Source organism: Monodelphis domestica, chromosome 8, assembly GCF_027887165.1.
Source record: "Monodelphis domestica isolate mMonDom1 chromosome 8, mMonDom1.pri, whole genome shotgun sequence".
Classification (NCBI taxonomy): domain Eukaryota; kingdom Metazoa; phylum Chordata; class Mammalia; order Didelphimorphia; family Didelphidae; genus Monodelphis; species Monodelphis domestica.
Window position 1 is genome coordinate 236768862 of NC_077234.1, and position 13976 is coordinate 236782837.

A 13976-nucleotide genomic window follows, 5' to 3' on the forward strand; every position below is an offset into this window, starting at 1 on the left:
AATGATACGTATTTAGTATGTATTTATCTTCTTGGGAATGGAACTCAAGTAGTTGTATAAATGGAAGTGAAGGGCTAGAAATGGATGTGGACCAGTCATGGAATAAATGGAAAACCCAAGAGAGAAAGTAAAAGAATCAGAAAAAGGGACTCCACCTGGAGGAAGATTTGCAGAAAGACATTGGCCACACAGGATGGAAAGGTATGGAGGTGGATTGTGATCTCCACCGAGGAAAAACTGAAACCCCTGAATTCATAGTTTCATTAAAGTATGTATTAACATAGCATCTGAATACGATTCCTTATTTACAATGGAATTCCTTATTTACACTGACGATAGGCAGAGGACTTGGGTTCAAATGGTGTTTTGGCTGTTAGTCACTTAACTTTCTGAAGTCTGTTTCCTTAACTGTAAAATGAGGGAGATTCTATCAGATGTTCTCTTTGCTTTTCTTTTAGCTCTAAATATTTTAATCCTATGATTAATTTTTAATTCTGTTATATAGGAGTGTTTATGTGTATGAGAAAGATAGAGAGAATGAAAGTGCATGCAAAAATACAAAAGAGAAAACAACCTGTTTGTTTTCCATGGATAATCTATTATGCTTCAGCTGGGTTAAATTTTGTTCTCAACTTTGCGATATTATCACCATTGCTTGGCACTAGTCCGAGTAATATATGTCTCTAGTCTTAAATCCACCAGGAAGTTGATGAAAGGAAGTTTGAATTCTCTTCCATTTCATATTCAGCTGCTTAAAAAAAAAAAAGTCTTTAAAACCAAATTAGATCTTTTTGCACCAAAGAAAAATGCAGAATAAACCAATGATAATATGTATTTTTGTAAGAGTTGATATTATTCATGTCACTCTATTGTGGAGAGCAAAAAAATTAGAGCAATAGATTGAATGGGGAAGCTAGACAACGTTCTGGTTCTTGCCAATGAGTTGTCTTCATATGATGCAATGAAATGGCACTATAAAATAGTGTGAATTACTAAGCCTTTAGACATATCCAGTGAATAAGAGCACATTTCAAAATCAAACTAATGTTTTTTGCATTACTCCCTGCATTGCTCTTTCCCAAGTACAGGCAGGGGTTAACTGACCTAGACCCAGAAATAGGACCACTCACAGCTTTACTCATCATCATTTGTCAATTCAATTCAAAAGAAATATTTTTAAAGTATCTTCACTGCGACAGGTACTGGATTAACTTAAATATATTTTTTAAAAAGACTCTGGGAAGCCATTGCTTGTGTCTGGGTGGCCTCTTACAGCTCTGTAGCATTTCCCTGCCTCCGTTAGCATCCGTTCTGTCATGCTCTAGCCTTCTCCAGCCTTCACCAGCCTCTTAGAACTGCAGCAGATGCCTTGCCCAAGCCTGGGTCCTCTGTCCCCCCACCTGGAGGCAGGACCCCTATAGACAATGATAGCTCACCTCAATTCGTTCTTTAGGGATTATGACACTACGTCCTCATCCCAGTGATGTTGAATCCCCAGCCGCCATTGCTCAAGCCCTGTTTTCTGCCCCCCCCCCACACACACACACACAACTGCTCCTTTAGTCTCATTTCCTTCAACCCATTCATCATCTCCCCAGCGGCCTGTTGTAAAGCTACATAGCCCTTCCTGTGCCCTCTGGAACACTAGCTCCAAAGGTGACACACTAGTTTTCACCTTAAACCTCTTGCTCCTTCCATTCTCTGGGGATCTGACTTCTGGATGATAACAGCTTCCCTGGCCACTTTTTCTAGCATTGGTTACATTTTCACCGATATCCTCTCCCAACCAAAACCAAACCAAACCTCGTTCAGGAAATACTTCTTCCCTGATGTTGTTTCCAGCCTCCCTCCTTGGCGCCATCCTCCAGTAACTTCTCCTCCTTGGAAATCCAATCCATATTTATCACCCAGTCAAGAATCTGTTGGCTGCAGACTTCTAGGACACTTTCTTTCCTTATTCAGAGTTCGTTTTGTAGTTCATAGTCTCTCTCTTCCACAATGCTTGCCCTCATACTAGGGAACTTCGACACCTATATTGATACTCACTCAAACATTCTAACCTCCCAGTTCTTCAGTGTATTAATTTCCCATCATTTCCCTAGCCCCATCCCACCTCAGCCACACACACAGAGTCATATCCTGCATTTTGTCATCACTTGAATTGTCTACTTTCGTGTTCATTAAATCTGAAATTCCTTTATCTGATCCTAATCTGCTGCCACTCTGCCCTGCATCTCATAAGCCATCCTCAGGGTGACCTCGAGTGTGTCCACTTCTCAATTCTTCTCCCGGACATACCCTACTTGAGCTAAGCTCTCCTCCCTTCCTCATCTTTCCTCCTTAGTGAACAAGTTCATCTCTGCAGTATCCTCTTTTCCCAAATCTGTTGTCTTTTATTCTATTGAAGATTTTTGTCTTGTCGAGCATGAAGTGGCCCTTCTTGCCAAGGCTACAATGCACAAGTGATTTCGTTTCATGCCATCTTTTCCAGCTCCTTGTCATCCTTTCACTTATTTTCAGCTTCTCCTTGTCTCCAGGTTGCTTCTTGACTGCCTGCAAACAAATTTATGTCTACCCCAACTAAAAACAAGAATAATTCTCATTTGTTCCTTCCATCTGTCCCCAGTATTCTTTCTGGTAGCAAACTCCTTGAGAAGGCCATCTACAATGGTACCTCTGTTTCCCAATCTCTTCCTTTCTTCTTAACTCTGCTGTCTGGCTTCTGACCTCATCGTTTAATTGAAACTACTCTCTTCAAAGTTAATTGCCAAAGCTAAGGGACTTTTCTTATTCCTGCACTTCTTGATCTCTCGGCAGCCTGTAACATTATTGAACGCTCTTTCCTTCTTTTCTGGTTCTCCTCTTGCCCACCTGTCCACTCCTCAGTCTCCTTTTCTGGATCTTCACCTAAGTCATAACTATTAGCCATTAAGACCCCTGCAAAGCTCTGTTCTGGGCCGTTTTCTCCCTCTACACTATTTAGCTTGGTGATTTCATCAACTTCTATGAACTCAAATATCATTTCTATGCAGTTGATCCTCAGAATTATTTGCCGGGCTCTAATCTCTTTCCTAAACTTCAGCCTTACATCTTTAATTGCCTGTTGGACACCTCAAACTGGATGTCTCATAGCTTAAACTCAGTGTGTCCAAAATGAAACTGTTTTCTTTCTTTCTAAACTCTCCTCCCTTTTTTATTTCCCTATTACTATCAAAGGTACTATGCTCCAAGTCGTCTAGGCTATAGTCTAGTCCATGTCATCCTTAACTCCTTACTCTCACCGCTCCTATCCCAATCAGTTGCCAAACCTGTCATTTCAACTTCTGCAATATATCTCTTAACCACTTCTTTTTCTCTTCTGACCCCGTCACCACCCTGGTGCAGGTCTTCATTGTCTCGCACCTGGACTACTGCAGTAGACTTTCTGGTTATCTCTTTCTGTCTCAAGTCTCCTCTCTACTCCAGTCCTTCCTCTATTCAGCTGTCCAGCTGATATTCCTAAGGGCAAGTCTGGCCATGTCAGTCTCCTATTCAGTCAACTCCAGGGGCTCCTCATAAGAGCAAATATGAAACCCACTGTTTGGATTTTAAAGCCCTTCATAACCTGACCCGCCTCCCTTTCCAGTCTTCTTATACCTTACTCCCTACCAGGTACTCTGTGATCCAAGCTCTATGCTGTTCTTTAGACAGCTCCAACTGAAACGCTTTCTCTGCATCTCGACCTCCTGGTTTCCCTGACTTCCTTCAAACCCCAACTATAATCCCAGCTTCTTCAAGAAACCCTTCCTCACCCTCCTTGGTCTTAGTGCCTTTCTTCTAAGATTATCTCCAAATTATCCTGTATATTTCTTGTTTGTTCTCTTCTCAATTAGGCCCTGAGGTCTTTTAGAGCAGAGACTATTTTTTGCTTTTCTTTTTATCCCCAGCAATTAGCACAGGACCTAGCACATAGTAGGCACTAAATAAATGCTTGCTGACTGACTTGACACTAATTCAAATTCACAGTTTAGTAGATGGGTCCCTTCCTTTCCCCAGCCCCAACAGACAGCCCAATTAGCAAATTGGCCATTTCCACTTGAACTTCCTTTCCCCTCCCCAGCTCCAAATATTCCTTTATCTCTGTGCTTTTTTCTCTTCTTCCTTACACAAAACATACTATTCTTTCTCTACTCCCCATTCAGCCTGAAAGGATGTTCTGGCTTGATTGGAGAGCCACACCTGTATAATTCATGTGCTGCCCCCGCCCCAAGCATACATGTGCCTGACTAAAACTTTGTCCTGGGCTCTCCTTTCTTCTTTTTCTACACCTTCTTCTTTGATCTCATTCATCTGGTATAATGGGTTAGTGCATTTATCTCCTCTTTGCACAGGGCTCCTAGATCTAGATCTAGATCTAGATATATAGAGACATAGATATGCTCATCTCTCATCTCTCTCCTAAATTCCAATTCTCTATCTCCCAACTTCCTGCTAGATAGTTCTACCTGGATAGCCCCAATTTAGCACACTCCATCCTTTCAAACCTTCCCCTTTTGCAGATTTCTTGATCTTTGGGTACCTTCTGTACTTCTAGGCACCTAGATTTATAACCTCAGTCATCTTAAACAGTTTTTCTCTCCCACCTCCATAACTGATCAGTTGCCAAGTCTGCTTGATTCTGCCACTATACCATCTCTCCCACCTATCATCTCAACGCTGCCAGATACCTTAGCACTTACTACCTCTCTTCTGGACTATTGTAATGGCCTCCTGTTTCATCATTCTGATGCCAGCCTCTTACTTCACACAGCTACAGAAATAATCTGCCTAAGGCATGGATTTAATATCATTCCCTTGTTTAAGACTTCAATGGGCCCCTGTTTCTTCTAGAATAAAATATTTAGTAATAAATATTTAATATATTTGATAAATATTTTAAAATAAAAAATTTTAGTTTGATACTTAAAACCCTCTATAATCTGGCTTCAGCTCACCTCTCCAGCTTTATCCCACATTATTCTTTTCCATGTATTTTAGCTCCAGGCAAACTAGGCTACCTGCTTGTGATGGTTCAAATAAGCTACCTCTATGTCTCCAGCCTTAGCTGTCTCCCTTCTCTGGATTTACTTCAGTAGGCACCTAATAGCTTTCATCATGAAGCTTTCCCCAATTCTCCTCTGCCCCAGTTATTAGCAAAGATGTTCCTCAAGCTCTTTCTTTCTTTCTTTGTTTCTTTTCGTCGTCTCCTTCTCCTCCTCTTTTTTTAAACCCTCACCTTCTGTCTTAGGATGAATTCCAAGACAGAAGAGCAATAAATTACTAGGCAATTGTCTTGCCTGGGGTCACACAGCTAGGAAGTATATGAGGCCAGATTTAAACCAAGATCCTCTTGACTCCAGGCCTGATGTTCTATCTACTGTGCTATCGAGCTGCCCTTCTTTGATCTTTTCTTTTCCTCTTTTACTCCTTAACCTGTATTAAACTTTCCCGTGTTTATGCTAAATTGTCTCATAAATTGTTTGACAACAAGACCTAGTTTTATCTTTGAATCACCAAAATCAAATTCAGTGCCTTGCACATAGTAGGGACTTAATAACATTTGCTGAATTTAAAGACTTTTCAGTCAAATAGGCTTATGTTGATGTTGTACCTTAGCTGTATTTCCCTGAATGAATGGCTGACAAAATTTCTGAATTGTTTCTCTATATTATTTCAGTTATTAGGGGAGGACCTTTGGAAAACAATTATCGGTTAAAGCAGTTCCATTTTCACTGGGGAGCAATAAATGACTGGGGTTCAGAACATACTGTTGACAGTAAATGTTATCCAGCTGAGGTATGTACTTTATTACAATGATACTTTAAAACAAACTACAGACAATTCTGATATTCTTAATTCTAATTGATAAATAAGAGATGCTATGGCCTAACTTCTCCATGGATTCCATTAACTCATCTGAATCTTAGACATATAAAAATTTGGAGCACTTAGGTGGCTCAGTAGATAGTCAGGCCTGGAGTTGGGAAAACTAGGTTCAAATCTGGCCTCAGACACTTCCTAGTTTCATGACCCAATTGCCTAGTCTTTACCACTCTTCTGCTTTAGAATGGATACTGTAAGACAGAAGGAAAGGGTTTATTTTTAAAAGGTAAAAATTTAACAGACTATAAAAATTGGAGATCATTGAAATGGTAAGTGTTGGTGCTGGTTGCAATATTAGTTATGATTTTTGGTTGTTGAATTATTTTCTGTAATGCCCAACTCTTCATGCTGCATTTGGAGTTTTCTTGCCAAAGATAATGGAATAGTTTCCCATTTCCTTCTCCAGATCATTTTTACAGATGAGAAACCTAAGGCAAACAGTTAAATGACTTCCTCAGAGTCACATAGCTAGTATGTGTCTAAGGCCAGATTTGAACACAGGGACATGAGTTGGGCACTCTCTCCACTCTACCACCTCATTCATTGCCTATAGTTATAACAAAGCAATTATTATTTAAAAAATTTTAATGCTTTCAAGTTCTCTAATGAAGATTGCCTTTTTTTTAAACCTTTACCTTCCATTTCAGAATTAATACTGTGTATTGGTTCCCAGGCAGAAGAACATAGAGAACTAGGCAATGGGGGTTAAGTGATTTGCCCAGGGTCCCACAGCTAGGATGTATCTGAAGCCAGATTTGAACCCAAGACCCCTATCTCTAGGTCTGGTTCTCAAACCACTGAGTTACCTAATTGCCTTCTAAAGGTTTCCTTTGAAGATCAAAATATAATTTCATAATGTTTATATTAAGGAAATTAGTACAATTTTGCCATAGTAGGCCTTTTCCATTAAATGTTTTATTGATACATATGAACATGCCTAATGCCACATAGAACCAGAACTGAACTTTTCCTACCCTCTAGGACAATGATAGCAAGCGTTATAGAAACGGAGTGCCAGGCCCCACCCCTATCCCCCAGACTGAGTGCCATTCTTGCCCCACCCAGAGGCCAAGTGCTATGCCCCAACCCCCGCCGCCATGTGCCTCCCTTACCCCACACAGGGGAGGGAGAAACAGCTCCCATTGGGCTGCTGGACAGAGGGGCGGGTCATATGAGAAATGACCTCAGTGCAGGTGAAGAGAGGAGGGGAGTGGCCCAAGTGCTCTGATCCCCTCCAGCTCTGCTGCCATTGAGCTGTCCACCTTTCCTCTCTGTGAGTTCCCATTGGGCTGTTGAGCAGAGCAGTGGGGGATTTAAAAAAAATGTCATCAGGCATGGTGGAGAGGGGGAAGGAAGTAGCTCCATCAAGTCCTTCTGCCTTTCTAGTAACCAACTTGGGGAAAAGTGTGTGCCATCTTTGGCACTAGTGCCATACATTTGCCACTACCGTTCTAGGATATTTAACATTTTAAAAAAGAAACGAGGCTAAAGAAGTAGATGTGAAACAAGTATACAACTCATCTTATAAAAGAGATAGAGGAGGTCCTTGTCACTTAAAGGGATCCTTTTTAAAGATCTCTGCAAAGAGAAGTTACTGTTTCTTTCACAGGTATGGTCCCTTCCTTTCCCTGATCATGCCGACTTCAGAGCACTTATTAGATTGCAGAGAAGGGTAACAGGAATAGACCAGACAAGAGCTGTATAACCCTGATTAAAGCTCTCTCTATTCTTTTTTCCCAGCTTCCATACTGCCACAATAGTCATGAAAATCATAAGGAGAGAATCTTATAGATCATGTAATTTACTATGGCTTTCTCATTTGATACATGGGGAACATAAGGCCCAGAGAAGATAAAAGTGTCCAAATCACTTACTCAGCCAAGTAGATACATGAGTTGGAATGACTCTTAGTAAAGTGCTGCTTTAAATGCTTCACAAGTGTCTGTTGCTTGATTAGACAGGTAGCCTTAAAAGGCTATGCTCAGTAATTTTTATTTTATTCTCTAGTTCATGAAGCCACTACAGGTTTTTGAATAGGAGATAGCACTGAATGGCCTGTGCATTAGGAACATTAAATAATCTTTTTGTAAGGGTATCTAGAAAAAAGAAACTGTTCAAACCCCATAGGCTAAATAGGATCATTCAATTCATTTTCTCTGTCTTATTTTCACCCAATTTTCTTGTACTAAACTGTTCTTCATTGATATTTCAGCTACATTTAGTACACTGGAATGCAGTCAAATATAAAAGTTTTGAAGATGCCGCAATGGAGGAAAATGGATTGGCTGTAATAGGAGTATTTTTGAAGGTAAAGCCTTACTCATCTGAAAGTTACTTGTTCACTACTGAATATAATTATTTATTTTTTACAAATTTACATATAAATTATATAATTTAAATTTTCATTATATATTATTTATTTTTCAAAATGATTATTTAAAGGATAGTTTAGACTTTTTTGCCATGATTTTAATTTTTAATTTATCATTCTTTAGCTAGGTGTACATCATAAAGAACTACAGAAATTAGTAGATGCTTTGCCAGCAATCAAACATAAGGTAACGTTTCTAGTTTTAAGACTATTGAATTAATAAGTGTTTTGGTGTTGGACCCAATGTATAATAGGCACTTTTATTTTTAAAAAAATTTGATGTTTTAGAGTTCTCTAATGAAAGTTACCTTTGAAGATCAAAATATAATTTTATAATGTTTAAGGAAATAGCTTACATTTTTTTTTAAACCCTTACCTTCTGTCTTGGAATCAATCAATACTGTGTACTGGTTCCAAGGCAGAAGAGTGGTAAGAGCTAGGCAATGGGGGTTAAGTGACTTGCCCAGGGTCACACAGCTGGGAAGTGTTGGAGGCCAGATTTGAACCTAGGACCTCCCTTCTATAGGCCTGGCTCTCAATTCACTGAGCTACCCAGCTGCCCCCTTTTAAACACACACATATAAAAGAGCACACACACACATACTCAAATTGTCTTTTCTTCTTCCAGCTTAGACACTTGTAGTGTCTTTGTCCTTACTTTACTTTTTAAATCCAGAGACTTTCTAGTGTCTGTTTGGGGAGATAGATATGATTTTCATGTTAACACAGAAGCAGCTATCTGCTGCTTCTCCTTCACACTGTCTATGTAAGTATGAAAGATGGAGAATATTAATTTATCACTGTGATATATCTAATCCATGGTGTGATGAGTCATGACAGAATTCTTCAGTATTTCTGAATGATAAATATTGATTGAATAATAAAGTTAATGATAAAACAAATAGAAATGGCTAATATTGACATATTAATATTCAAATATATTTGTTTTACATTAAGCATTAAAAGTGCTTTTTCTTGTTAAATATCATATGCCCAGTAAATAATCAATTTTTATTAGGCAGATGTTGAAAGAAATTTTTCCAAATTCAAAAATGTTTCAAAATTTTATAAGTTAAATTGTGTATTTTTCTTTGCTTTTAATGTGGCATGGGCCTTAATATTCTCCTACACTTCTAAGTTTAAAAAAATGTATGAATAGGGAAGTTTCAAAATTTGTTTGCCCCAGATGAGTAGCTCTATTTTGGGTTATTGCAAATCTGGATTATAACAAAGGAACCCAACAAACCAATTACCCCAGCTGTTTCAGTTTCCTCCTTGAAAAATAAAAACACAGCTAGTAACTATCCAAGGCAGGAACAGGATTCAAACCTTCCTAACACCAAGTCCAGTAGTCTGACCACTATACTACCATCTCCTAGGCCAGGAAGTGCCCTAGGGACCTGCTTTTTGATTTGGAATCCTCACCGAGAATTCTGGGAAAATATCTCTCCTAGACTGCCCAGACCTGCTCTGAACACTTGACCGCAGTGCATGAGAAGCTCCATAGGACAGTGGTGAGGAGGCCAGACTTGGAGTCAGCAACTCCTGAGCTTCCATCCCAGCTCCACAATCACTAGCTCTCTAGAAAGTAGAGAACAACTCTAGTCATCGTATAGAAATTACTTTGGGACCTCAAAGTGCATACAAATCTCGCTTTGTTTAAAATAACATAAGGAGAATGGCGGAAACCCCAAATGAGTGCTTCCAAGTCCCCATCGGAGGGCCTAACTGCTAGGTGCCACCATTAATTTGTTGTTGTTGTTCAGTGGTGTCTAGGCCTTCAGAATCCCATTTGGGGCTTTCTGTGCTAGAAGTGAAGGTTGGCCAGGGGACTCGCCTCTACCAAGGGAGAGTGAGAGCTAAAGGCAAGGCAGTCAGCCAGAGAGAAATCCAGGGAAAAGAAGCCAAGGAGGGAGTCCCTAAAAGGGAAAGGAAAGTCAAGTCAATACACTGACTACTACGAGGTGCCGGTGACTCACGCTCGGATCTAGGGATGCCACAACAGGCAACAAAGTCCTCCAGGAAGCCTGACATACCAACGGCTATGTACAAACAACACATGCCAGAGTCAACAGAGATGGAGCCTAAAGGGAAGGCTCCTTTGGAAGGCGGGCTCTGAGCTGGCACCTGGAGAAAGCCAGGAACCCAGGAGGCGGAAGTGAGGCAGAACAGCACTCCCAAGCCTGGGAACAGCCAAAGAAAATGCTTGCAGCTGGAGACAGGCTATCTGGTGCAAGGAACTGCCAGGAGGCCACTATCACAGCCCTGCAAAATGCTGGGGCAAGAGTGAAATGGAAGGACGCTGGAAAGGCAGGAAGGCAGAGGTGCAAAAGGCTTTAAAAGACAAACAGGATTGTATATTTAATCCAGGAGACAATAGAGAGCCAATGGCGGGACTGAGGGAGGGCTAGGTTGAATGACGTGGGCAAACTTGAACTTTAAGATTAGTTCAACAAACGGCACCCTTTAACTGGTTAGGCAGCTCCGTGGCACAGTGGATAGAACACCAGCTCTGGAGTTCAAATACAGCCTCAGACACGCACTAGCTATGTGACTCTGGGCAAGTCACTTCATCCTGTTTGCCTCAGTTTCCTCATCTGTAAAATAAGCTAGAGAGGGAAATGGCAAACCATTCCAGTATCTTTGTCAAGAAAGCCCCAAATGGGATTCTGAAGGGCTAGACATCACTGAACAACCTTGTTCTTTGGTTGATCTTAAGGCTAAGATTACAAATGCAAACCTTTCAGTCTCTGAGCAGCAGTTGATGAAAGTTTTTTTAAAGTTTGAAAGTCAGCTGGGGCAATATATAACACAAGCTGGCTGTGATGAATTTGAATTAGGAAGATATTAATATTTAAAATTTCAAATAATTACTCTTTCAGATTTGGGGGTAAGTTTATAGCATTTATACTCTGGGCTTTTTTTTGGGGGGGAAGTAAATCTTTATATAAACCATCGATAAGAAAAACATACTGTGCTGTAAGAAATGTGTGTAATGAATACAGAAAATCATGGAAAGATCTATATGAACTGATGCAGAATGAAGTAAGCAGAACCAAGAAAACAATATAACCAGTGACTACAATAATGTAAATGGAAAGAATGACATGCCAAAAAATCAAAAGTAAATTTAACAAAATTATAATGATCAAATGGGACTTGAATGAAGACACTTCCAGCCTATCTTTTCGTGGAGATGGGAGGTCCACAAATGTCACCCATTGCACATGGATTTGGACTTATGTATCAGTTGTGTTGTCTTTTTTCCCCTTTGTTTGCTTGTTTTCTTTTTAAATTTCTTTTTTTTAAACATTATTTTATTTGGTCATTTCCAAACATTATTCATTGGAAACAAAAATCATTTTCTTTTCCTCCAACCCCCCCCCCCACCTCTCCCATAGACGGCGCATGATTTCACTGGGTATCACATGTGTTCTTGACTTGAACCCATTTCCGTGTTGTTGGTATTTGCTCTAGAGTGTTCGTTTAGAGTCTCTCCTCAGTCATATCCCCTCCACCCCTGTAGTCGTTGCTTTTCATCAGTGTTTTTGCTCCCACAGTTTATCCTCTGCTTGTGGATAGTGTTTTTTAGATCCCTGCAGATTGTTCAGAGACATTGCATTGACCCTAATGGAGAAGTCCATTACATTCGATTATACCACAGTGCATCAGTCTCTGTGTACAATGTTCTCCTGGTTCTGCTCCTCTCGCTCTGCATCACTTCCTGGAGGTCTTTCCAGTCTCCATGGAATTCCTCCACTTTATTATTCCTTTTAGCACAATAGTATTCCATCACCGACATATACCACAATTTGTTCAGCCATTCCCCAATTGATGGGCATCCCCTCATTTCCAATTTTTGGCCACCACGAAGAGTGCAGCTATGGATATTCTTGTACAAATCTTTTTCCTTATTATCTCTTTGAGGTACAAGCCCAGCAGTGCTATGGCTGGATCAAAGGGCAGACAGTCTTTTATTGCCCTTTGGTCTGGGCTTTTTTAAATTCAATTTTATTTTATTTTTATTTCCAAATTCTCTCTCCTCCACTCCCTCTTGAAAAGGCACTAAATATAATATAAATGTAAATATAATACATTTAAAGTCAAGCAATACACATCAAGTTCTGAAAATGGGCATCTTACATTACTAAAGCTTAAAATTGCACTAAGACTTTTGGGATACCTGATTATTATAGAATAGCCTATATAGCCCTTGTTTTACAACTATCTTATGCCCTCATTATTTAATATTGTTTATACTTTTCTTCGTTTGGATACTATCCTTTTTCCCTGTGTAAGCTCCATGAAGATGGGGACAATATTTTATCTAAAGTTTTTTTAGCTTCTTCAGTGCATTCATAGCATATTATTCCTCTGAATATATTGAATATTTCTTAATTTATTGAATGTATGTATATATTTCTCTATTAACCATGTTGCAAAAGAAAACACAGCCAAAAATAACAAGAAAAAATAAAATTCTAAAAGTATGCCTTGATCTTTAGTTCCTTCTCTGGAGGTAGGTAACATTTTTTCATAATGTTCTTTGGAATTGGTTTGTATCATTGTATCAGAACAGCTAAGTCTTTCATAATTGACCACCATTACTTTTGTAAATCATTTGTTTATTTTTACCAATTACATATAATAACAAATTTCCACATAAGTCTTCTGAAGTCATATGATCCAGATTGTCTTCCTTCCTCCTTTCCCTCACCCTGCCCTGGAGCTGGTAAGCAATTTGGTCTGGGTTATACACGCATCATCACACAAAACATTGCCATATTTTCATTTTTGTAAGTGAATAACCATATAAAACAAAAAACCCAATAAGTGAAAAATTGCTTTCAAATTGATCACTATTACAACATTGCTGTGCATGGTGTTCTCCTGGTTCTCTTTGCTGAGTTCATTTAAGTCTTCTTAGGTTTTTCAGAAACCCTCCTGCTCTACATTTCTTGTAGCACAATAGTATCCCATTACAACTATTTACCACAACTTGTTCAGTCATTTCCCTTCAGGTGCTATAAATATTTTTTCCTTTTCCTTTTTCTTTGATCTCTTTGAGATATAGACATATTAATAGTGTTGCTGGGTGAAAAAATATGCACGTGAGTTTTATAGCCTTTTGAGCTTCTTTCCAAATCGTTCTCCAAAATGGTTGGATCGGTTTACAACTCCACCAACATTGCATGAATTGTCCCTATTTTCTCATTCCCTAAATATTTGTCATTTTTCTTTTTTGTCATATTAGCCAATCTCATAGGAGGTACTTCAGAGTGATTTTAATTTGTATTTCTCTAATCAGTAGCAATTTAGAGCACTTTTTCATATGACTATATATAGCTTTGATTTCTTCTGAGAACTGCCTGTTCATATCTTTTGACCATTTATGGACTATGAATGGGTTATATTCTTTTTTTTTAAACCCTTACCTTTCATTTTGGAATCAATACTGTGTATTGGTTCCAAGGCAGAAGAGCGGTAAGGGCTAGGCAATGGGGGTTAAATGACTTGCCCAGGGTCACACAGCTGGGAAGTTTCTGAGACCAAATCTGAACCCAGGACTTCCCATCTCTAGACCTGGCTCTCAATCCACTGAGCCACCCAGCTGCCTCCAATGACTTGTATTCTTATTAATTTGGTTCAGTTACATATATTTTTTGAGAAATGTGACTTTTATAAGAGTTAGTTGCTGAAAAAA

At 39.3% G+C, this 13976-nt stretch overlaps 1 protein-coding gene across 1 annotated transcript in view; it reads left to right on the forward strand.

Annotated features, from left to right (window-relative positions):
- The window catches only part of CA5B (carbonic anhydrase 5B), a 72089-nt gene that overhangs the window by 47693 nt on the left and 10420 nt on the right, over positions 1–13976 (forward strand). Inside the window, exons 4-6 of the mRNA XM_007500870.3 lie at positions 5696–5814; positions 8114–8209; positions 8397–8459. Coding sequence (XP_007500932.1) covers positions 5696–5814; positions 8114–8209; positions 8397–8459 — 278 coding nt within the window. The remainder of the gene's footprint in view (positions 1–5695; positions 5815–8113; positions 8210–8396; positions 8460–13976) is intronic.